The following is a 26,046-nucleotide window of genomic DNA, read 5'->3' as shown; positions in this document are numbered from 1 at the left end:
TTTCTTTAATTCTGTGGAAAGTAAAGAAGTGACCTTACCTTGGAGACAGACCCCCATGGGAACAGTTGGTGGGTGAGGTTAGGGGGCTGGTCCTGCTGCTGGTGTGTCGGGAGGGCGTTCGGCCAATCGTATTGCTTGGAGAGCCCTGGGGTGAAGCAGAATAGGCATCATTATTCCAGTGCTGTACATAGAATATTATTCTATTCTCTCCTTGGTCTTTTAATCCACATGTAAATAAATGGGTAGAATCTGCCCAGGATGGTTCCCCCGCCCCTCAGAATCATAAGGCCAATTTTAAGTGCATATAAACCAAAAATGAATAATCATCATACAGGCACTCCTGGAGTCGAATGACTGATGTTGGGTGTGCCAGAGTGACAGACAAAATTGAGCATCTGCATCTTTCCAGTGTTGAAAAATAAGACCAACTCAGTGAATGAATGACTAATTGGATAGCCTAGTGAAAATGTAGCTGACTGAACAGCCTAAGGAAAAAGGCCATACTTAAATATCAGATTCATTCATTCACGGGGCTCAGGATGGCCCTGTCCTCAGGATGCTCGGCATTTCCTGAAAGAGGACAAGGAAACGGGGTATTCTATGAGAGTAGGTTCTAGGTAATGGCTCCGCAGAGGTCATGGACATCACAGAGACACCAACCGTGACCAAAGCACTCACCACACTGGTGTTACTGGAATTCTTGAGGTGGTTGTGCAGGAGTTTGGTGGCACCATCCTGGAATGTTTTTGGCAAGGCACCAAGTAACATGGTAAATTCAGGAGTATTCAATTCAAACAGAGAGATTAGCACAATTTGTGCTGCCTAGAAAAAGGAACCATGATTAATTTATGTAACGTACAATAGGTCCTTCATCAAAATGTTGGTAAAAGTTGTTTTTAAAAAATATTTTATATGTAAAATCACTAATAAGAGGGCATTCTAGGCATCAAAAACAAAGAAGCATCTGAAGAAAATAATATCAATCATTAGTCTGACTTCAATCTGGAAAATAAACTCTGGCTTCACTTTAATGTTCTGGCCTTGGAATTCCACAGCACACTAATAATAAATTCCTAGAACTTTTCTTTCGTTATCTGGTACTAGGAAGGAAGCTGGTAAATAGCTAAATGAAACAATTAAAAAGTTTAAAAAGTTTAAGACTGATCCCACTTGAATAATTCAGAACTGAACAGGGATCTCAGTGCACCTTGGAGAGCACATATTTTTAAACAAGCTGCATTAGGTTATCTTGAGAAGCCACATTTCTCTTGACTAAGAAACACGAGAAAACGAGTATAAATACCTCAGAAAAACTTCTACTTTTACACCTATAAACCAAGGAGAGAGACTTCTGAGAAGCAAACCGGACTTTGAAGGAGTCTACATTAAAAACATGCTCTTCTGCCTTTTGGAAAATGTTCTACTTTTGCTTATTAATTGAGTCAACACACTGCAAGCCTGCTTGTAATGACTGTGGTAGCGAGGTAGGCAAAGCAGTAAGAGTAGTCAACGAGACTCGGGCTTCTAGTAAGTGATGTGCTTTCTATGGATTTAGTAGCAGGCAATCTGAGCTTAAAGCACAATGCCTGAGGAATTAATTATAATAGTTTTCATTTACAAAAGCCAAGCCAAAAAAAATTTAGTAAATACTAATTGGCATTTCTTATTAATTTCTAAGAGTCAAGGGAAAGAAAAAGACACAAAAAACTGTCTGTGAATATAATCACTTCTTTTTCATTTTTAACCATAAAGATTTTACAAACATAAAGTCTTTCCAAAGACTGTAATTTTTAAGATTGCAGTAATTATTCAGAATTTTTTTCCATGACATAGAATATTACACAAAAAATGTGCTTGCAGAGAGAATCTTTTGGAAATAAAAATCACAAAATAGTTCAAGGATTTTACAATGCTACAATTAATTATACGTCCAGTTAGGACAATTACTATTTTGTGCATGGAGAAGGAAAATAAATCCAAAAACCCAAAGGTATTTAACCAAAAATAAGAATTATGAATTTAAAAATATAATCAAAAATTACTTTAACATTTTGAAATCATTCATCAAAGCATGGGCAAAAGTACATTACTTTTCCCCCCTTTAATTTCAAATACAGTCATCAATACCTTTTCCACCCAAATTAAATCATAAGTGGCCAAAATATTTTTATGGCGTGGGCAAAAAACATTATTATTGATTTCACTAAAATATGCTTTTCTACATTTCATTTTGGAAACATTTTAAACAAATTATCTGAAGGAATCTACTCCACCAACAATTTAATGTACTGTTAATTTGATATGTACATTTGTATAACAGAACAAGTTTTTCCAAAACTCATGCAAAATAACCTGCATATTTTTAAAACACATTGTATTAGGTGTTAGGAAAAAACCAATGCATGCAGAAAAATAATGCACTACAAGAAGAAAGAAAGCAGCAGCCTGGAATTGCAGCAGGAAAAACACATCAATGTCATCAATTTAATTAAAAAATATTGGCACTTAAATTTTGTTGACTGAAAATGGCATCTGAAGGTTATAAAACATATAATTACCTTCTTGAATAGTATGCTTTTTATGTCAAATGTGCCACTGCCTTTATTTAAGAGACAATATTTCTTCCCAGAATGTTATCTAATGTCTCAAGCTAACTTGAGGCTTTTCATGATGCAAATTATAAACTTAGTAGCTTAAAGTATTTCCAAAGTAAAATCTTTTAAAAATAAGATCCAAGTTCTAGAAACTGGTAGAAAGTATCATTTAAATATACATTTTTTTCCTACGAAAAGAGGCGGGGGTCTCATTGCCCAGGCTGGAGTGCAGTGGCTATCTACAGGTCCAATCACAGTGCACTGCAGCTCGAACTCCTGTGCTCCAAGCAATCCTACTGCCTCAGTCTCTGGAGTAGCTGGGATTATAGGCATATAGTGCCCGGACCAAGTATCCAATTTTTAAAAGATTTTATATCAGAGTTTTGCAAGGAATTAGACTGTTATTATTTTCAAATAGTTTATCTCTGACCCTCTGAATTAGTGAGAAGTTAAAATGGAATCCAAGCAAGGAAGAAAACTGGGTTATATTTATCATTACCATCAATATGATCTCATTAAACAAGTAATTCCAGATACGGAACTGGGCTGGAGAGATGCATTTAAAAAGCCTGGGGCATAGCTCATGTTCACTAGTGACTCAAAAAGCGGAGTAGCCACTGTTCTTGTCTGCATACCTGAACTGTTGTCTTCGTAAGAGGCAAGACCATTAGGCAGCCAGATGAAAAACTCAAGAGTACTGCTGACTTTTTCTAATGGGCAACCCTAGGGCAATTTATTTTAAGGATCACACGGCAACTTAAAATGAAATGATTCTCACACACACCCTCATAGAGGAATTTGAGAGGTGGGATTTGTAAAAGGTTCTTCATATCTCACTGCTACCATATGAAGAGAACTCCCAGGGACATCAACTGTCTTGAATATTGCACACCTTATAGCAGAAAGGAATTCTTCCTAGCAGATCAGATCAAAATAAAGCTTTGCCAAACACTTCAGTGTTATTATTAATTTGGGAAAACAAAATTTGAGAGGAAAAGCAGAGTTTTCCAATTTATTAAACAACTCACTGCTCCCTTCAGATTCTCAATAAAAATTGCTTCATAAAGTCACCAAAGAGAACCTATTTCAAAACCTTCAGTCATTTCTCATTTAGCATCTCTCCTTTTTTTTTTTTTTTTTTTTCAAGAGATGGGGGTCTCGCTATATTGCCCAGGCTGGAGTATAGTGGCTACTCACAGGCATGATCACTGTGCACTGCAGACCCGAACTCCTGCAATCCTCCTGCCTCAGCCTCCCAAGTAGCTGGGACTACAGGCGTGTGCCACTGCTCCAGCCTACTATCTCTCCTTTTTACTATTCTATTAAAATATGGTAGCAGTCGACACAAACATGGCTATATCACTGAGAAGGTAGTTAATCATAAAACACACCATAACACAAAGGTTGACACAGGCACACATACACACGCTCATATAGTATTATATTAATTTTAGATTTATCAAAAGCTTCCCAGTGCCTTCACAAGGGCAACTGGTATTAATAATCTAAAATGCAAACAGTGAAGTGTGCTGTTTGAAATTAGTACACAGTTTTCAATCTACCTGTTTACAACTTTCTTCCAAGTTTCCTTCTCCAGGCCCAGAGCAGGTTGAAGCTGACCTAGTGGGGAAATCCTCACCTACTCGACTACGCTGAAGCGAGGACTGGCAAACAGGAAAGGTGGGAGGATTGAATCAGAGAGAAGCAGAAAGTGCCTAAACATGGCAATCTGTTAGCTACAAAAGCATTTGGCTTCTTAGATAAAATCAGCGAGACACACATGATTGAAAGTTAGGAAGAATCAGAATAATAACAGTAGCTGCCAGTTTTAACCCTCAGTAGCATCACTAGGTCTTTTACTTAATAAACTTAAAAGTAGTATTCTTGCTTCAGGTGATGAAATGGAAGATGTCCAAATAAAACTTGAAAGAGTCCAGCATGGTGGCTCACACCTGTAATCCCAGCACTTTGGGAGGCCAAGGTGGGCAGATCAACTGAGGTCAGTAGTTTGAGACCAGCCTGGCCAACAACTCTCGTCTCCACTAAAAATACAAAAATTAGCTGGGTGTGGTGGCATGTGCCTGTAGTCCCAGCTACCCAGGAGGCTGAGGCAGGAGAATCGCTGGAACCTGGGAGGCGGAGGTTACAGTGAGCTGAGATCGTGCCACTGCACTCCAGCCTGGGTGACAGAGCAAGACTGTCTCAACAACAACAACAAGAAAGACTTGAAAGAGACTCACAGTCACAGTTAAGCTGAGATTCAGTTATTTGATAGTAAAACCCTTAGCTTTCAGACTAGAGGCATGCTGCCTTTATAATCATATATTTTTTTAAAGTCAATTAGAAATCTCACCTTTTCAATGTAATTTATGCATTAATACTTCTCCCTGCTCTAGCCAACAGCATCTTTATACTTCTAGGTTTCTTTGCCATGCCTTCATTGCCCACACTTCTCAAAACAAGGTTTGGGGGCTAAATCTGTTACTTCATTTGACAAAGAGAATCACATGTGATAAGCTAACATACAGGCATTCTAAATTCCAACATGTAAACATACAATTAAAATTCTACTGCCATTTACCACATTCCCTCTGACTGATCACATGGCTTCCTAAATCTTAGGAAAAATTCTGGTACTCAGTTTATTCCATAAATAACAACAGCAGCAAAACCAAAACAATCATCAAAAAATAATAGCAGAGCTGCAACTGCAAATAAAATGTCTAGGTTTTAATATATTTTATTAATATATTAATAAAAATTTAAACCGCTTAGTAATGCCTGAGGCAAGTGTTACTTATGTATTTTAGAGATGGGTCTCTTTTTGTGGATGCAAGCAATCCTCCCACCTCAGCCTCCCAAGTAGCCGAAATTACAAGCACGCGCCACCATGCCCAGTTTGAGGCAAGTATTATTATTCCCATTTTATAGACAATAAACAAGAACTCAAAGGGATTAAATTACTTGCTCTGACCCCAGTGAGTGGCAGACGCAGAAGTCAAATGGAGGTCAAACTCCAGAACCCACCTTCTTTCTATCAGTAAGATATACTATTACCTTATGTCAATACAGTGCATTAAGAAAGGTCTAGTGTACGTCTGCATAGTTTCATCACACAACTAAACTAGTCAGGGCTCCCACACTGAGAAAATGGAAAAGTTTACTTTTGGAATACAGCAGGCCAGTTACAGACTGGGTTGGGCTTTTTCGTTTTGTCCAAACCAGTCTCAGTGTGGTAAGCACACCTCACTGGTGATTCGTTCATGTTTTGATTTTAAAAACACCTTAACGATTTAAGCACCCCTCCCTCCACAATGTGAAACACCCCAATATACTAAGAAGGAAAACAAAATATTAAAAATGCTAAAATCAATGAATCTGAGTTATATCAGCTTGTATCAGTTTAAAATGCTTCAAAAGTGCTTTCACAAACATGGTTGTATGGACTTAGAGAATGTCTGAAAAGTCCCCAGGTACTCTGTTTACATAAAATATTCTCCAGAGATGAGTCTGAGAATTTACTGTATAAATTTCAGACTGAAGGGCTCTTCTGTATTTAGAACACCCACCCTAAAAAAATTAAAGCAGGACATTAACAGAAGAACTTGGTTTAAGATCACAAAATGCTTTTAAATCACCAAGATTTCCATAATCCCTAATATAACCTTTAAAAAACTCTGGAAATGAAGGATGAGGCAGAACAAAGTTTATTTATACAGACATGTATTTTACGTTTAGTGTGTTAAATGATCTAGATAAGATACAGTTTTATTTTTATACAGCTTTAAAATAATTTTAAATGTTATCAATTTTAGATCTTAGAGCAGTGATATATGCTATATCACAATTCTTCTAAGTATTTTCATTTTGACAGTACTTCAAGAACATCTCATATTCCTGGGTAAGGCAGCTGCATCACTGACAAAAGCAACTATATTTATAAATGTTCAATGGATGGTACATCAAAACAGGGAATTTAAATAAAAGTGAATCTACCTCCAAAAAGGATTAATCTGCAGCGCCCTAATGTAGAGTTTGAGGACATCTATTTTAATACTGTCCTATGATACAACTATTTGAATCAAAAGTAATGCTTTACTAGTTAGTGCGGAATGTTACTGAAAGCCAAATAGTTTAGAGCCACGGATATCTTAGATGATTTAAAAAAAAAAATCTAGGTGACAGAACACAGAAATGCGTCTGCTAAGTAACTTGAACCACATCATAATTTGCATAGATAGGTAAAAAAGCTCCCTCCTAAAATAAGAGCCAAGGAATTATGGAATAACTACGGTAGCCTTCTGCCAACCCCCTAAAAGAGACACCAAAGTCCTGGTAGTCAAGACACTAAGACGGCCCCCCAAGATTCCCCATAACATATTACATCCTATATAATCCCTCCCACCCTTAGAGTGAGCGGGACTTGTGAATATAATGGATATCACTCCCATGACTGTGTTACGTGGTAGAAGGGATTTTCGAAAAATGTAATTAAGGCCCTTAATCAGTTGACTTTGAGTTAATCCAAAGGAAGATTATCCTGGGTGGGCCTGACCTAATCAGGCAAGCCCTTAAAAGGCATCAGGGAGGCCGGGCGCGGTGGCTCACGCCTGTAATCCCAGCACTTTGGGAGGCCAAGACGGGAGGATCACGAGGTCAGGAGATTGAGACCATCCTGGCTAACACAGTGAAACCCCGTCTATACTAAAAAAACACACAAAAAACTAGCCAGGCGAGGTGGCGGGCGCCTGTAGTCCCAGCTACTCAGGAGGCTGAGGCAGAAGAATGGTGTAAACCCGGGAGGCGGAGCTTGCAGTAAGCTGAGATTGGGCCATTGCACTCCAGCCTGGGCGACAGAGCGAGACTCTGTCTCAAAAAAAAAAAAAAAAAAAAGGCATCAGGGAGTTTCAAAATGAGAGAGATTCTATGGCTGGCTTTGTTTCAATTTCTCCTTCATTTTGGAATTAGGGTTTTGCCAAATAGTGAATTCTTGGCTAACCGCTTTTTTTCTTTCAGCACCTTCAATGTCATCCATTGCCTTCTGTCCTCCACAGTTTCTGAAGAGAAATGAGCTGTTAATCTTATTGAGGATCTTGTGCGTGGGATGAGTTTCTCCCCTCTTGCTGCTTTCAGCAAGCTTTGGCTTTCAGCAATTAGATGTTACGTGTCTAGGTGTGAATCCTTTTATTAAAAGATCTTGGCTGGGCGCGGTGGCTCACGCTTGTAATCCCAGCACTTTGGGAGGCCAAGGTGGGCGGATCACGAGGTCGGGAGTTCAAGACCAGCCTGAACAACATGGTGAAACCCCGTCTCTACTAAAAATACAAAAACTAGCTAGGTGTGGTGGTGTGCACCTATAACCCCAGCTACTCAAGAAGCTGAGGCAGGAGAATCACTTGAATCCGGGAGGCGGAGGTTGCAGTGAGTCGAGATCGCACCACTGCATTCCAGCCTGGGTGACAGAGCGAGACTCCATCTCAAAACAAACAAATAAACAAACAAACAAAAAACCCAAATTTTTTTAGTTTGTTGGGCTACTTAGACGTATAATGTTTTTTGTCGAATTTGGGGAGTTTCTTAGTTATTATTTCTTCATGTATTCTCCCGATAGCTTTGAATAAGCAAACTTCCTGGCAGCCTCTACTATCTGAGAATGGCTCCCCAGTTGACAGTCAGCAAGAAAGCAGGCGGCTGAGTTCTACACCTGCGAGAGACTGAAATTTGCCAAGAACCAATGAGCTGGAAGAAGATCTCAGCCTCAGATGAGACTGCAGATCCAGATGACATCTTGTTTCAGCCTCTGAGACACCGACCAGAGGACCCAGAGAACACATGCCAGATTCCTGATTTATTACTGTGAGATAATCTGTATTGTTTCAAGGGAAGTATGTGGTAATTTGTTATACAATAGAAAACGAATAAAGAAGTCAAAAGAAGGGAACTTCCAAAACTATAGTTTTAAAAATGATGGCTTCAAAATATCATTTGAAATGAAATCATTCCATATGGGTGTTTATCATTCATTAATTCATTCAAAATATATTAATGCCTACTATGTTACTCCAGGCATATGCCAGGCACTGAGCATGCAGGGTGAGCAAAACAGTCTCCTTACTGCTCAACTTCCCAAACCCTCTGCTTCAGACATATCAGTCTATTTCACGGTTTCCAGACAAATCTCATTTCTTAAACATGACTACTGTCCTTCCCCTAAACTCATCACTTACGCAAACTGCATCCATATTCCACATCTGAGGATGAATCTTATCTTCTCTAGGAAGCTTTCTATGATTAATACAGAGTGCACTGAGTGACAGCATACAGAAAACCAGGCCGGTATTCCATCAGTTTGAAGGAAGTTGCCCAGGGTAACAGGGCCCTAACCACTAAAGTGGGTTTAGAGGAAGCACAAAAGCTCTAGGTCCAAGGTAGGGTGGTGGGGAAGATGCCAGGGAACACAGAGGCCAAGCCTAGTCCTGAAGATACTGAGGAGCAACACTGCGTAGCAAGAGAATTTGCAAGAAACAGATCAAGACTACATCAGTAGTCTGTATGTCTTGAGGTTCATTCCAGGACCATGGCCCAAAATACTAGGCCTTGTCTGTGTATTAAAAATCAGCCAAGAGTGAAAGGAACCCCCATCAAAAAAACAACAGAGTGTCTAGGCTCTGCCCTATACCAATGAAATCAAATTCCTTGGGAATAGAGCTCAGAAATCTACGTTGATTTTAATTGCAGCCAGGACTGGGAACTATTAATCTGAATCTTCTCAAATTCCTCTGAAGATCAGGATTATTGTCCTAGAACCTAGGTATAAGTTAGGTGTGAAGGTGAGGATTTAAGTACACCTCACAATGGGAAAGGAGAAGTAGGGGGGCAGGCATGGAAAGTAGCACGTCAGTGGAGATAAAGCTTTGCGAAGTAACACTGTATAATCCAAAATAACTGAAACAAGTGTTGAAGCTCATTCAAACAGTAAATGAACGAAGTGATTTCTGGCAAGATATCTAATGTTCTATTTTTATTTGGCTTGAGCTAGTACTAAAATAAGTTGAGGTTTTTGGAGCCTCAGGCTAATAATTCAAAATTATCTGTAATGTTCTTAATAGAATAGTAAGGACAATAAGTCCTTGTTCAAATATTCTAATGTGCATGTCCACAGGGAGTGGGCATTATCATCAAAGCTCGTTTGTTCCAAACAGGCCCTAATTGAGGTAATATGCAAATCTAAAATATGTTTCAGCCTGTAGCAGGCAATACTTAAGTAACATTCCATCGCAGAAGCACATACTCACATATCACACACTTATGTGCTACATATTGAAAGATGTTTGCTCTTTTTTAAGAATCTATTGCATCTTATCAAACTTTTCAACCACATTTTAACGATCAGGGACCCTGTAGCCAGCCAGCCCTAGGTCTGCAATTTTGTCTTCAAAGTATGTATTACAAACTGATAGAAGGAAAACAAACATCTGTGTAAAAGACACTAATTTACTAGTGATTTCATATTAGAAAATACATAAAATAGATGCCTGGGGAAACCATAAGCCCATCGTGCAAGATCTCAGATTTTCACTTTTATGTTCAAAACTGGGCAGAGCAGGAGAGAGAAAAGAGCAACAGCAGAGCCTTAGGGACAAAAGGTTTGTGTGTGGGCGGCGTGGTTTTCAAGTTTCTAAATACATTTGTCTAACACAAGCCCAGGAACAATCTGTAATTATACATCAGTTCTCTCGGACATACCTTTCTCACGTCTGAACTCTTTGGTTCTGTTGTCCAGGTTATGATTCTAGAAACAGCAAGCCTTGTCTCACTAGAGTTTACAAAATCTGTTGGATCCATCTGTCTGGCCAGAGACTCAATGTATTTCAGGATTGCAACTTTGACCTGAAAGAGCCAATAACTATAAACATTAAGTACACTTGATGCATCTTTGAACACAATTCTTATCAGGTGGCTAGAGAAAAGTAAACCCTGTTGAGAGGGATCTCCTTTCTTTCTCCTGTATTGATAGTTTCCACATGGAGCGACATCCAACAGGGGAAAAAGCATGAAATGACTGATTGGTAAGTCTGGGGACAGGAAGAAGCACACGACTCAGTTCTCTTCATTTTTAGGTGCCTGTAGAGAAGCGTGCTCTCCCCCTCACCTATGCTGCAAGACACTTCCGGGGCAGGAGCCCTTGCGAGAGGCCTGTGGGATTTCCAGCTCTGCCACTGACTGCAGGGTACGTTCAGCTCTAGTCTTGTCACACATTCTAGGCCATGTTCTGTAAGGCAGCATTGTCAGTAATCAAGCTGATGCTCTGCCCTAACTTCACCATCAACTTCTCAACTAGTTTTGACTTCAGGAGAAAAAGGTAATTATTTATTAGGCTCATCCTAAAACCTCCAAAAAGTTAATGATCAAAGAACAGACGATGAACGTGACCTAATTCAAATTAACACACATCCTCCCTCAAACTTGGTCTTGTTATTACAGGTATGATTTTCCACAACATGTAACAATTAACTTGCATAGCTTAGAATGTTAATATTAAACATTCCAACAAGATACCTATTTCCACACATAAGAATGTCTTAATTTTCTAGTTTAAATATTAATTGTGAAAAAGACTAGTACTGCCCAAATGTTGGTGAGGATGTAGAAAAACTAGAGCTCTCATAAACTACTGGTAGGAATACAATATGGTACCACCATTTTAGTGGTTTCTAAAAAAGCTAAACATATACCTATCCAATGAACCAGCAAATACACTACTAGGTACCAAACCAAGAGAAACAGGAACATGTCCACAAAGAATCAAGCAAGAAGGCTCACAGCAGATTTATTCACAATAGCTAAACATGGGTCATGTACAAACAAAAGTAAATTTAAGCAAATTTGAGTTCCAGGGTTGAATTGTAACGACAAATAATTACTGACCTTGAGGTTTGGAGTTTGAGTTTGATCCACAATAAATCTCATCAAAATGTTAAATTGTTGATCAAATGGAAAGGAGTCCCTAAGTTGGTGGGAAAAAAAGTGATTTTTAAAGAAATTTATTACAAAACAATATAAAACTATTTAACAAAAGCATATCATTGTAAGTTAATGTATGTAAAACCCTGTTCACATTTTTAACAGTGCTTTTTGTTTTATGTAAAGTAATACATGTTATACAGAAAATATGGAAAAAGGAAAATCTTTTTGCAGTCCCCAAACACAAACTGAACTTACTTTGAGTGGCTATTTAAAAAATTAAGACTAAGCAATAAACTAAGGAAGAAATTTCTACCCGCCTTTTTAGGGAGTTGCTCATTTTCCCTCCAGCTACCTTTCTGGATATTGCTTAAACATAAAAATCGCTTCTGATACCCAAATCTCATTTTTACATCCTGACTGGGCTGCTTACAGCTGCCCCTGCTTAAACTAACCGTACCATCCTCTTTGGTCCTGGTCACTGCTTAGGGTCCCTGCACACCACAAAAGTGTGTCGCCTGTGAGACGGCAACAAAACATTTCCCATCCAGCTACAAATCACACACAGAAGCCTGGGGCCCCAGGAGCCCCTTCTCTTGCTCCATTCTTGCCTTTGCTGATCTTATTTCTCGTGGTCATCACGCATCTCTGATCCAATCAAGTCGCCCTCAGGGACTCTTGGCCAGAGAGTCAGTGCTCTTTCTGTTAAAATGCTGTAATTACTAGTATTAGTTAAAAATTGCACAATGGGGCCCATGTGGAAAATGGTGATGTAACGTCCATATTAACAGGAAAGATAATTGCAAGGCAAATATCTACACTGCTTTCTTTGGACCCCCTTAGAGATTTTTCCCAATCTACATAAATGTAGTAAAATAAAGAAGTAGGTTTGACTCTTCAAAATGAAGCAAATAGAATTGATTTGAAAAGTAAATAAAATCATACAACAAAAATAAAAAGCACATGGCATATATTAGGTACCAGTGTTATCCTACATATAATTACTAATAAAAAGTGAACTTGATCCAATAGTGCCCTCCCCTCCCACCATCTAGTTGTACCCTGGAATCTCTGAAGATCACTTCGGGAAGGAAAGTATACTTTAGAATACCTGATTTCAGTGACTGTCAACAAACCACCCACAAAATGTCTCTCCCTTTTTCTGGCAGCATGGGGTGGATGGAGAAGACATTTCAGTAACGGGTGTGTATAATCGGGAAACACGCCACTGTTAGGCACAGGCAAAGGAAAGGAAACCGAGGCAGATTAGCACGCAAGTCTATAAACTGAGAAGCAATTCTCAGCCGTCACTAAAACCTCCTATTAATAGTCACTGACTATTCTAGATCAGCTTAAACAACTGTGTATCTTAACTGCTGAGAAAAAGAAGGGAATATTAAAAATGCTTTAGGCACTCAGACCAAATCTACTGAGATGAGGACTCTTAAAGGGGCATCCAGGAAAACTAACAGGAGGTCACAATTGTATTCCTTAATCACCAAAGTTTAGGAATACAATCTTAATACTCCTACCATTCCTAAAAACCTAAATTAAGTGACCTATAGGCCAAGTCTGGCTTACATGTGTTTTATTTGGCCTTCACAGTATCTTAAAAAATTCTCAAATATGTTGCCCAAATCCACATTTCTCACATTTCTTGAAAAGTCTGGTACTACTGAGCCCATGTCCCAATGTGGTCACAACTGGCCCCAGCCTTTCAAGAGCCCTCCTATCTACTCCACTCGATTATACCAGCTTATCAGCCTACCCCTCAGTCAATCTTGGCTAAACCTTTATAATTCATTGGTATAATGGTGTACTGTAATGCCCCCTAACTCCACTAAGTTTAGCCATGCAAAGGAATGACAAAGTTTGAAGGCTTTATTGCAAATGTAGTACGTTACTTTGATTCTTATTTATTTTATTATTATTCTTTTTTTAAGGCCTCACCAACAGATGCAAGTACATTACTTTGAGTTCATTAAAAACCAGAAGGGAAATCTCTCTGGATAATAGATGCAATTGCATTTACACAGCAATGCAATTACACAGATTGACAGGGTCAAGGGCCAAAAGAAAACAGCTGGCATCATGGTGTAGAGGAACAGATGCATACTTTGAAGTCAGAGTCATGTAACAGCTGCACGCATAGGGAAGCTGGCAGGGCAGGATATGTTACTGTGCTAGTCAAGGGAGCCAGAGAGGGAAGAGAAAGCTCTAGTGCTATCCATACCACCCCCCTGCCCCAACAGGAGGTGAGGACACACACCCACAAGACAGCCTGCAACAATAAGAACAGACAACAGTGCAATCATCAGAAATCCTGGATTTTCGTTCCCAAACAGCCACTAACACAAAGTCAAGGTAAAGTGTCTGTTTCTCACTGATAAAATGAGCATCATCTTTAAGGTCCTTTCATCTTGAAATTCTATGATAACTAGAATTATTCCAGGTTGTAGTAACTTATAAAAGTTATCGCCCTGATAATTTTCTGAGTCACTTGGAAGTTATTCCTTTGTTCTTTAAAAAAGTTCACCAATTTGACATTCCCCCCATCCATCTTCCACCAAATCACAACCAAGACATTACTGCAAAGTGTCTTCCGAGATCTTTTAATTCTCATACTTGCATACTGAGGACCCACAACTGCACAGACGATAGAGAAGCAGTTTCTGAACAGCAGCAGCACGTAGTCTTTTCTAACTTTTCTGGGTTTCAGCAGTTTTTCTTTTCTCATAACAGCCAGAAGGGTCACAACTACTGCAAATGTGCTATTAATCTCTGAGCCAATGTACTGTCAATTTAGAGAATTTTCCTGGACCAATAGAAACTCTACATCATACACTGATAGAATAATTTCTAGTATGACTTGTAAGTTGAAGTAATAAAAACACTAAGGTCTTCAGAAAAATGTAAACAAATATTCTAAATGTTTTCTTTAAATGTTTTTTAATGAGAAGAGAATCAACTTCCAAAGTTTTACATTTGTTTGTTATGTATGTCTTAAATACAAAAGTAATATCAACACAAGGAAGACATGGTATTTCATTTCATGGATTGGTGAGACATGTCAACAAGTATGTCAACAACAGAAAGTGAGAACTGAGTAAAAGATATTCAAGTGAGTGACAAACGCCATGGCTAACAAAAGAGAATGGCAAAAAGTCACCTACAAGTATCCTGTAACGTCAAAACTAACTCTTAAACACTTACCTTGTGACATCTAGAGCCTTTTGAACTTTTGCTTGCACAGATCCAAGTAAATCTGCTCCCATTTTCTTAAGTAATTGTGTGAGAAGAACAAAAAGCCAGTCTTGTAAATCATCCTTATGAATTATTATAAAATCCACAAGAGTCTCCAAAAACATACTGAAAACCTAGACACAAATGAAAACCAAGTACTTCACATATTGAATTCACAATTTCCTCCAAAGTCTACAAAACATTAAAAATGCCCATACGTGCTTTGCCCAGACTCTTGTAACTTAGGTTAACACTGTTAACAACTGTTCCTAGTACAGAAGGAAAATGTAGTGCAGAAAACAGATAAAGGAAAAAGGAATGGAACTTACTCTCTGTTGTGAATTCCACCGCAAACGAGGCCATGCAACAAAACAAATTCCATGTTAGTTGGCAGTGAATTAATACCATTTTCATGCATTTAAGAAAACCTGAAAAGGCTACAAACCAATGAAATATTCTCTCCTCCCTCAATATACGTCTTTAAAAAGCAGTACAAAGAGAAATGAACTTTTCTGAGTTTAATCATGAAGCCTTTTCTTTCTTAAACAACAACAAATCCTTGTGTCCTAATTCTAGAGTATTCTTATTCACTATCTAGCAGTCAACACATACTATTATAAAATGAGCCAATAAAAACACCTACTCACTAGTGTGTAGCTATTGCTTTTCACGTCAGATATTTTGATGTACACCAATTTCAGATATCATAAAGTAACAGATGGTTACAGCTTAGAATAAAAGATATTAACATAATTCTCATGCTGTTGTGTAATGATTTTTGCTAAGGCAAAATAGAGTGCATAGTGGAACAGCTCTGAACCAATTTCAGAGAGAAAAGTAGCACTGAGTATTCCTACCTTGCTAACGAAACTTGTTCTACTTGGACAGCCCATGAACCCTGTACCGCCTCATTTCTAGTAGAGCAACTATTCACCACCAGGGGTCTCCTGTGAGACAGCTCAGGAAAAAGGTCATTTAGCTGTGGGATTCCTGGCTTAGCTTACAGGCAGCTAAACAAATATTAACTAAACTGAGACCTCCAAACTCACTGTACAAGAGACTTCTGATGGAAACAAATTTCCTTCTTTATCCTCACATTCTGCTTCTGAATCAGCAATCTAGGGGTGACAGGTAACAGAAATTTATCAATGTTCTAAACCATCTAATAGTGCTTATGTTTTAAATCTTAAGAATCTAATTATGCTTATGCATTAAATCTTACTGCTTTTAACACTACCTTAGAGAAAAATCTTGATACATTTTATCTTTGGATATCTATGTGGCCTTTAAAGGCTTAAGCTCAGCCTTTCCTGAATTTTTACTGAGACAGAATCTCACTCTGTTGTTCAGGCTGGAGTGCAGTAGTGTGATCTCAGCTCACTGTAACCTCCGCCTCCCAGGTTCAAGTGATTGCCCCCCGAATAACTGGGATTACAGGCACACGCCACCATACCCAGCTAATTTTTATATTTTTAGTAGAGACAAGGTTTCGCCATGTTGGCCAGGCTGGTCTCAAACTCTTGACCTCAAGTGATCCACCAGCCTCGGCCTCCCAAAGTGCTGGGATTACAGGTGTAAGCCACCGTGCTCAGTGGATTTTTATTAATATTGTTAATGTTGACTTTGCTGTGAGGGTCATAGCAGAAAGTTTAAGACATGCTTCAAGAATGACACTGAGTGAGGAGAGTTGTGGGGAGAGAGGAGGAGAACCCTTGCATTCACTCCCCTTTACGCTCATGAGCACCTCAAAAGGCTGGGGCCATATCTTCTTTTCTATATCCCCGCCCCAGAGCAGTTACTCAGTAAATGTTAAATGACTGGGTGAATGAATGGGTGGATGGATGTTTGATATTTCAAGGACAATTCCTATGAGGAAGCAAGGATAGGAAAAGAAAGATGATGATGACTAACTGGCTGGGCTCTCTGGCCGCCACGGGTTTCTTTCTTCCAGGAAGACTCAGAGGAGGCCATCTTTACTAGGAAAACTAGTTGATCCTGCATGTCAGCATTAAAGATTTGCTTCTGCTCATTTAAGGTTCTATCCATTTCCACACCTTACTTTTGTCCTTTATCTACCCCTTTCCCTAAATCTTCATCCTGCCTTCCACTTTCTTCCTCCAAAAGCATTTAATAGTCTCTAAGGGCCTCCTCCCAAACAATGGTATTTAAAATCTAGACCCCAAGTAACTTTCTGTAAAGAGTCCTTCTCTCACCCCTTTTCCACCACCCCTGGAAAGTGTTCTGTCCCATACGCATGGGTGTTTCCCCCTCAGCTGGGACTCTCTCCTCAGAAAAAGCATTCCTCAGGCTTAGTGTTCCCTATGGCCCTCAGGAGGTGTGGGCACCAGCTAAGTGATCACCAATTCAGCAAGTTCTTGGGAACAGCAAAATCCTATTTTAAGAAATAATCTGGTTTTTCAATAAATCCATTAAATACTTTCATTTTTTCTATCTTGTCCTATACAGACATATTCTACATGGGATACAAAAATAATTATACACTTATTTTCTTCACTATATACTATAACATTAAAAAATGCATGATATTATAATACGATCTTATACCCTAGCACCTACCTCACTGTTTGGCTAACAGGAGACATACAGAAATATTTGCTAAATGTAAGAAAGACCATCTGATTCTCTCCCTGATAACTCTTACTTGAAGCACACTTATTTAACTTGAAATTTTATGCACATTTAAGTTTCCAAGAATTCTGTTTTTAAAAGATGTAACATACACTAGTGCTGAAACTGGTGTTACTCTGTAAGGTCGGAACTGCACTATCGGGAATTCTCTCTCATTCTTGGATAGTATATCACACAGAGCACACAGACATGCAGGGGGAAAGACAGGGCAGGCATGACTTCCAGACCTACCTTGCTATGAGGGTCAGCAAACATTCGGGTGAAGATCTCACACAACCTTTTCAGTTCAACTCGACTATAAGAAATAAAACAGAATTCAATGAATTGACTACTTGTATTATTTTTGAGACAGGGTCTCACTCTATCACCCAGGCTGGAGTGCAGTGGTGCGATCATAGCTCACTACAGCCTTGATCTCCCAAGCTCAAGCGTTCCTCCCACTTCAGCCTCCTGAGTAGCTGGGAGGTGCACACTACCACACCTGGGTAATCTGTTTGATCAGTCAACCACATAAGCTTTACATAATTTATATCTACATAACAAGGTTTTTTTCCACAAACTCTTACTTAATTTGTAGCTAAATCAAATAGGAATACAAAACCAGAGATCGGTTCTCATTTTAAGATGAGGAAACTAAGACTGAGTGATTTACTCAAGGGGACACATCTGGAAGTGACAAAGCCATGCACCAAATTCTTTTTCATTTTATCCCAGCTGTGTCTTCCACATGCCACGATTGAAAAGCAACGGAATAAAGTTTAAAAAGCATGTCTATCCTGCACTGTAATGAGAGGTACAAAACAAAAAAGGCAAAAAACAAAACAGTATATGTTTCAGGGTCAGACAGACCTGGATTTTAATCTCAGTTCTGCTGTAAATAAGGTACTCTGGGCTGGGCGCCATGCCTCACACCTGTAATCCCAGCACTTTGGGAGGCCAAGGCAGGTGGATCACCTTAGGTCAGGAATTCGAGACCAGCCTGGCCACCATGGTGAAACCCCGTCTCTACTAAAAATACAAAAATCAGCTGGGGATAGTGGCGAGTGCCTGTAATCCCAGCTACTCAGGAGGCTGAGGCAGGAGAATCGATTGAACCCAGAGGCACAGGTTGTAGTGAGCCGAGACCACGCCATTGCACTTCGGCCTGGGCAACAAGAGTGAAACTCAGTCTCAAAAATAAATAAATAAAATAAATAAGTACTCTGCTATTTTTAAGCCTGGTTTTTCCTTATTGGTCAAACAGGGTAAGGACCATGTCACGTGGCTGCTGAGAGGATGAAAAAGGATAACACATTGTACCTTCTACTGTACCTAGGACAAAGCAAACATTCATTTCACATTGGTGCCCTTTGTCTTTTCTGATCCTTGACAACCACCAAGTCCCATGGTTGAAGTTTGATAGAAGGGTCCTCTCTTCCACAAATCATCCCTGATTAATGCCTTCTTATGTGGATGAGACAGTTGGTTCAAGGACCCTTCAATATTGTTAACGATGTAACCTAGATTAGACCAACGCCAATCAACAGATTCCTAGAAATTATTCAATAGGTACTTGGTGAACACTAAGAATCTACAAAGTGGGACCACCAGGATTAAACAGATTCTTGAGGAACAATCATGACAAACCATCTTCTGTTTCTGACAGGTGACCAGAGCGTCACAGGATGCCTGTGTTTCAGAAGGCACATGACAAAACTTCCTATATTGCCTTCATGAACAGATGAATAATGGGGGGCAGGTATGAGTACAGGAGGCTGGAGTCAGACGGCCTGAAGAGCCACAGTGAGAGCTGGGCAACTTATCAGCCAGTGCTCACTTAGCCTTACAGAACCCAAGAGGGATGCCCATCTATGACCATTAACTTATCTTACAAAAACTATCCAAAGGATAAAGTAGACTGCATTTCATGTATTCTAAGTCACCCACTTCTTAGTTCCCATTCACATCTCCTTTCTCTAATTTTCACATCTCTGTAATTGAGTCATCTTATAATCAATGACATTTTTGTGCTGTCACGGTTTAATACGCGTGACATTTATTAAAGGGCTAAAAATAAGGGTGTGTGTACGGTGCCTTAGATTTGACAAAATACGGTATAACCACATACTTTTTTGGTATGTATAATACACGCTTACTTTAGAAAATTCGTGAAACAGAAACAAAGAAAAAAGCAAAAACAATCCATTTAAAAGACAATGCTGTTACTAGAGTGCTCCATTTTGTTATCTCCTCACTATGTACATTTATAAGCTACATATATGCACATGTGCATCAAAATTTTCCAGACTAAGACTGATAACATCCTATCTAGGACTCTAAAGTATAATGAACCACACTAACCTGCAGGGTTGTTTTATTTATTTATTTTAAACCTGAATTGCATACTGTACACAGGTATTTCTCAAATAACATCTACTGGACAAATATGAAACAGAAGGGAACCAAACATGGGGTCTTTTGTTTGTTTGTTTGTTTGTTTGTTTGTTTTTGAGACGGGGTTTTGCTCTGCCACCCAGGCTGGAACGCACTGGTGTAATCATAATGCACTGCAATCTCCAACTCTGGGATCATGTGATCCTCCTGCCTCAGCCTCCGAAGTATCTGGGATTACAGATGCATGTCACCACATCTGGCTAACATTTTAACTTTTTTGTAGAGATGGGGTCTCCCTTTGTTGCCCAGGCTGGTCTCAAACTCCTGGACTCAAGTGCTCCTCCCGCCCTGGCCTCTCAAAGTGCTGGGATTACAGGTATGAGCCACTGTGTCCACCCTAAATCTTTTATCAGCCTAATAAGTTACAGAATATTTGCCAGATGGGCTGGGCGCGGTGGCTCACGCCAGTATTCCCAGCACTTTGGGAGGTAAAGGTAGGCAGATTACGAGGTCAGGAGTTCGAGACCAGCCTGGCCAATATGGTGAAACCCTGTCTCTACTACAAATACAAAAATTAGCCAGGTGTGGTGGCACAGCTACCCAGGAGGCTGAGGGAGAAGAATCACTTGAACTCGGGAGGCGGAGGTTGCAGTGAGCCAAGATCGTGCCACTGTACTCCAGCCTAGGCAACAGAGCGAGATTCCACCTCAAAAAAAAAAAAAAAAAAGTGAAAGAAAAAAAGGGTATTTGCCAGATATTTCAAAGCCTCTGGATGGCAGGGACTGTCTCTTAGTCATCTTGGTACCTTTAGTGCCTGTTCCTGCAAGCGGACCTCTTGAAAACTCCAGTAATTATAGGAAAACCCTTTAAGCCCCTGAAGAGTCCAACAGGGGATTCAAACTTAGCTCATATTCTTGCTGTGGTCCTCACCTCAGTGTTCTTTGGCTCTTCAGTAAGTTCTGCAGGCCCAGAAGCCCTTCTTTCCTTTCTGACCAGTTTGAACTAGCACAGTGGTTGAGAACTTCTGCTACATCTTCAGTCTGCCGCAGGTAATGGGGAATGCCACCATTCCTGGAGCCATATGAGCGCTCAGAGCAAACACTTGAGGCATCACTGTTGGCATCATCGTCAGAATACATTCCATACGGCTCATATCTCCTCCTCACAGGCTTCTTCTGACAGGTCCAATGAGGGATGGGAGTGATTGAGGAAGAAATAGAAAGGTGAAATGACCGTGAGTCATAGCAAACAAAATCTACAACAAAGAGTTAAGTGTAGAAAGACATATGCACACACACACTTTTCCTGTGCTTACAGATTATGGAAATACAAACAGAAAAGCAGTTTTCCATTAGGTAAAATAACTAATAAGCAAAGCACTCTGTAGTAGAGAGGAAAGAGTGTGGCCTCTAGTACAGTGTGTGGACTTTACAGGAAGACAGACAGATCACAATCCTGGTGCCAACACTGACTGGGCTGCATGACTTCTGAAAGCCTCCTAGGCCTTTTGCTTCGGTTTCCCCGTCTTTAAGACAACAATAATTATACCTATCATACAGGCTTGTTGTGAGGATTAAATGAAATTATATGTTAAATATTTCAGCTGGGCACCTGGCACAATGCAAATACGTGCAGCCAACAGCCCCTCCGCAGTCAAAAGCAATATATCTTGAGCACGGTCTATGGATAAACTTGTGTGAATATTTATGTTTCCTGAAAAAGTCAGAATTTGAAATGTCAGTGGCAGAAGCAGCCCATGTAAAAGGATTCCTAAGTCATCTCCCCCTGTTGCCCAGGCTGGTTTCTAACTCCTGGCCACTTTTATTAAAGACTTAGGGTTTTGAAACACAAATAGGCTTCTCTGAAAGTAGACTATAATACCTACTTTATTCATTTCTCTGACCCTGAACACAAAACCGCTATACCCATAAATATGATATAGCAGCAACTATATAAAATTGATAGTAGCAAAACAAATAGCTATTGGCTTAAACCATACAAATACACTTCTCTAATAATATGGCATATTATTATTAATCCAACTTGCTCAGGACTGTTCTGCTTTAAGCCTATTGTCATAATTATTAATAGCATCTCCCTTTTAATCTCAAAAGCATTTTTGTTTGGATAATAAATTATATGGTCACACAAAAACCAGATTCCTAAAATAAGAAAAATATTGATAAATCCATTCATGAAATCATGACGACGTAAGAATAGGCACAAATTGAGTTAATAAAATGGAACACTACTAGGCGAAGGAGCAGAGCTTGACATTCGAAATAAATACTAAAACAGATGTACATGAAAGGTGACTGACTCCACCATGAATAAAGACAACAATGATGGTGAATCACTGTTATGATTCAGCAAAATCATTTTTCAGATCAGAATTTCTATACTATATTTTTTGGTTTTCACTAGCTTCTGAAAGAAATATACTTGCAACAGAAGAAATAAAGTTGTAAAACAAAAGTTAAAGCACTGGTACCTTGCTCCTGGAGTCTCCTAACAGCTGTAGGCAGGAAAATATTGAAGGATGGGGAAAAAGCATAGAGAATTACGTCAGAAGCATATGTAGGGACTGTTCTTGCAACAAAAGTGTACAGCAAAACATATCTTAGCAAACCAAAAACACAGGTTAGCAAGCGTTTCATATCAAGCGAATAATAATAAAGAATGCTTTCAAAATGGCATTTCCTAACCCTCCTCCATGTCTCAGAAGACCTTCTGGTAACTTGCTGTAATTCTTTGCTAAAACTTTTCCCATACCAGTGAGGCAAATCTCTAAGGTCACCATTAATTCTATCTATTCCTCTGAGACATTCTGTCTGGCACCGTGGTGTCTATTCAGTGAGGCAAAGATTCTGTACCATTTCTGTGTTTTCTCTTCAGAAGCAGGTCACTTGGAGAGACTAAACAGTTTGGACAAAAAGTAACAAGGGCAGTATGAATCTAATGGGAGCCAGAGCTCAGAGAAAAGCTCAAGTCAAGCCAAGCCAAAGCTCAAACTCTCAAGTCCTATTCTGCCTCCTAGAACTTTACACACAGTCCCTTATGCAGTTCTTTAAAGAACTAAGAAATTCCCCTGACTTAAGTGGAAATCTCAACTAAGGGCTTCACATCCATCATTTCCCACCCCTTTGACCTCCACTTCCCAGGGTCTCTGAACGAATAAGATACAGATTCTAAATGCTGCAACTTGGAAGGACAAACAGTTTCAGAGAATTCTGTTCCAGCTCTTGACTCTTAAAGCCATAGTTAGAGCAATTACCCTGAACTCCAGCACCTGCCAGAAAAAAGTCTTTCTATGCGTAAGGTTGAGGAATACACATGGCCAGGCAGCTTGCCTACAGGAAAAGCATTATGAGAGCAGCAAACTGCTTGCTCACAGATACTTGTCAAAGAACCTGACTGAGCAGGAATAAATGAGGGCGAGACAAGAAGGAACGAAAACTGGAATCACCATAGCCATAAACTGTAAAATGTTGATCTGACAAAACATGGCTGGATTAAAAACTTAAGAATCTGAAAGCAGGATATTACATACTTTTTTCCTTTACAAGAGAATAAATCTCAAAACAGCAAGAGCAAGGCCAGTGATCAGACAGTTCTAAAGAACATCCATTTCAAATGCTGAGCACATAAACCGGAATATGCAAGAGACTGTGTGACTAGCTGAAACGCATCTTTAAAAAGCAATTTGACCACAAGCTGATTCTACCAAGGAACTTTTTGGTATAACCAAAAAAATTAAAGGATCCATGATCATTTATGGTTTTCAGAGATTACACTATAATGATGCAAAAACATACTCCACCATTGCTTCACATCCTCAAAGATTTAGGAAAAACAACATAAAATCAAACGGACAAGATAATAGAATAAACGCAAGATTTTCAAACCTCAAACTCTATTACCTATTATAATAATAAAATGTCTAGGTTATGCCATCAAAGTCTGTAAAGCAATAGAAGCAACAGAATGGAAAAAAGGAAGTGCCAGGGGAAAAAAAAAAAAAAAAAAAAACATGGTTAAAAAGAAAAAAAGAAGCCCACTGACATCTGAGAAGTCCAGTGTCATCAAAAGCTCCTTGATACTGAAGAGCACCGATAAGAAATACTTGACGCTAATATTTTCTGTAAAGTCCATTTTCACTTATATGCATGCAGAGATAAAAGTTTAAGGAGCAAACAATAACAATATAAATTTACCCAACAGTTACACAATTTTAAAGAGTGTCAAAGATGATTTAATAACCTGATTTGGGGGCAATTTCCTATTAAGACAGAGAGAAATGCAGATGAGTATTTCAAACTGACTCTGTTTACATACATACTGTGCCTCTTACCAAAGCATCAGCAACAGCAGCTTCAAGATCTGTACTTGTGCTCAGAACTCTCATGGCATTCACAGAACCAGGTATTCTTCCTGGCTGGCCAAGCCCAAATCGATCTATTTAAAAAACAAAAGCAAAAGATGTGTCACTTTAATTGAAATTATCTCAATTCCTTGCAAGGACTACTGCCTCTTCCCACCAAGTAGACAGAAGCACTGAAAAATCTCTAGCCAATTTTAACTACACTTGACTTTACCAGTGGTAGAGGTTAAGCTGTTCACATTTAATGCTATTGTGCCACAAAGCACTGTCACTCAAAATTGTTCAAACATGATATTTTATTATTGAAAAGTTCCTGAGATATGAGAGGGAAGGGGGAACTTATGGGAGCTGGGCTATGAGTTGAATCTTTTAATCTATTTAGCTTTCCCTATAGAGGCAAGTGGCCTTGATGTTTGGTCAAACTAATTAGAAAGCTTCATGGTTTCATAAGAGTTCTAATGCAATGTGTGGTAAAAAATTAAAATTTGAAACAAATTGATTTCTGTGCAAATTTTTATTAGTGTCACTACTGTTTATTGCTAAACTCATTTTAGATATTTGTTCATCATGATACCTGTGTCAACAAAAATTACTTAAAAATCAATTTATTAAAATTAATAATCACCAAAAATCTTGCACTTTCACTGATGAACATTAAAAATTTAGATAATATAAGTTTTACTTGGGTTCCTAATGGTAATCTTTATACAGATAAACAAAATAACAGAAAGAATCCAAAGAATTTAAAACAAATTTAGTAGTTCAAACAATAATTTTAAGTTTATTTGTGAACATGGAAATGAAAAGTGACTTTTTAAAGTCCCATTAAATTAGCTGACCAACCTTCCTTAGGAAGTGCTGGAGATTAAAATTATACTAGGAGAAAGGCAGTGTAAGTCGTATTTTCATTAAGTGTGTTATACATTATCTACCAGTAAAAAATTTCTTATTTAAAAGTCTAACATATAAAAACCTTTGGAAGAAAAATGTTACGATAAAATATGTTCTATTTTCTCTGTGTTAACAAATAAGACATTGGACAAGGAAAATCTCTATGTTAGCCACATTCTAGAAGCATCTAGAATAAAAGGGAAGCTAATTTTACATGAATTGATCTTTCCTATAAAACAACGTATTTAAAATTTTAGATATGTAACAAGACAGTGCCTACAAAACTGGTGAACTTAAAAAGCGAATTGTTATTTAGCTTTTTAAAAATGTCAATTTCAAAACATTATACCTTCCACCACCATAGAAAGGGAGAAAAATTTAAACACTGCTTATCAATAGTTATACAGTCATGAATTTTTAAAAAGAAACAAAAACTGTATGTTATACTATCCCCTTTTTTAATGCATTTGCTGGTCATTCCAACTGTCATCTTAGTCATTATGTTTAAAAGGTAATGTGCCATATAAACTAAAACAGGCCATTAAAAGTTACATATATCTATATTTATCAGTTGAAATATGAAACAAGTGTAAATGTGAGATTTACTGTGCACATATAGTTTTATAGACGATCCTTGTTCAAATTTTTTTTCATTAAAAAAGGGTAGATAGTAGATTTATGAGTAACAGAATGAAAGTAATTCAATTATAAGCCATTAAAAAATTACCCAGCATAAACTTAAATAAAACGAAGTCTAACAAAATTAAAAAAAAAAAAAAATCTCATGCCAGCAATTCTTGCTCCAGGGAGAATACAGGTTTTTTCAGACACAAAATTAAAACTATAAGAACAATGCAATTATTCTGTGCTTCCAAGATGCATACAGATTTGCCATACACAGTGACTACAGATCATTTGATATATATCATAGACAATTTGAATTTCAAATCT

The 26,046-nt window shown here is 38.6% G+C and overlaps 1 protein-coding gene across 6 annotated transcripts in view; it reads right to left on the bottom strand.

Moving 5' to 3' along the window:
• The window catches only part of CLASP1 (cytoplasmic linker associated protein 1), a 333,527-nt gene that overhangs the window by 46,431 nt on the left and 261,050 nt on the right, over positions 1-26,046 (bottom strand). For 2 of the 6 annotated variants that reach the window (XM_011983419.1, XM_011983421.1), the window contains 10 exons: positions 24,175-24,278; positions 22,315-22,338; positions 20,754-20,995; positions 17,682-17,745; positions 17,082-17,084; positions 14,772-14,935; positions 11,523-11,601; positions 10,341-10,484; positions 679-822; positions 39-145 (listed from right to left, as the gene is read on the bottom strand). In XM_011983419.1, the coding sequence (XP_011838809.1) occupies positions 39-145; positions 679-822; positions 10,341-10,484; positions 11,523-11,601; positions 14,772-14,935; positions 17,082-17,084; positions 17,682-17,745; positions 20,754-20,995; positions 22,315-22,338; positions 24,175-24,278 (1,075 nt within the window). Of the gene's footprint in view, positions 1-38; positions 146-678; positions 823-10,340; positions 10,485-11,522; positions 11,602-14,771; positions 14,936-15,130; positions 15,134-15,850; positions 15,920-17,081; positions 17,085-17,681; positions 17,746-20,753; positions 20,999-22,314; positions 22,339-24,174; positions 24,279-26,046 lie in introns of all 6 variants that reach the window. The other 4 variants (XM_011983417.1, XM_011983418.1, XM_011983420.1 and 1 more) reach the window with 4 other exon arrangements.

Source organism: Mandrillus leucophaeus, unplaced genomic scaffold, assembly GCF_000951045.1.
Source record: "Mandrillus leucophaeus isolate KB7577 unplaced genomic scaffold, Mleu.le_1.0 Scaffold25, whole genome shotgun sequence".
NCBI classification, from domain to species: Eukaryota; Metazoa; Chordata; class Mammalia; order Primates; family Cercopithecidae; genus Mandrillus; species Mandrillus leucophaeus.
Note: the sequence above shows the minus strand (reverse complement) of the source record. Positions and strands in the feature narration are given on the sequence as shown.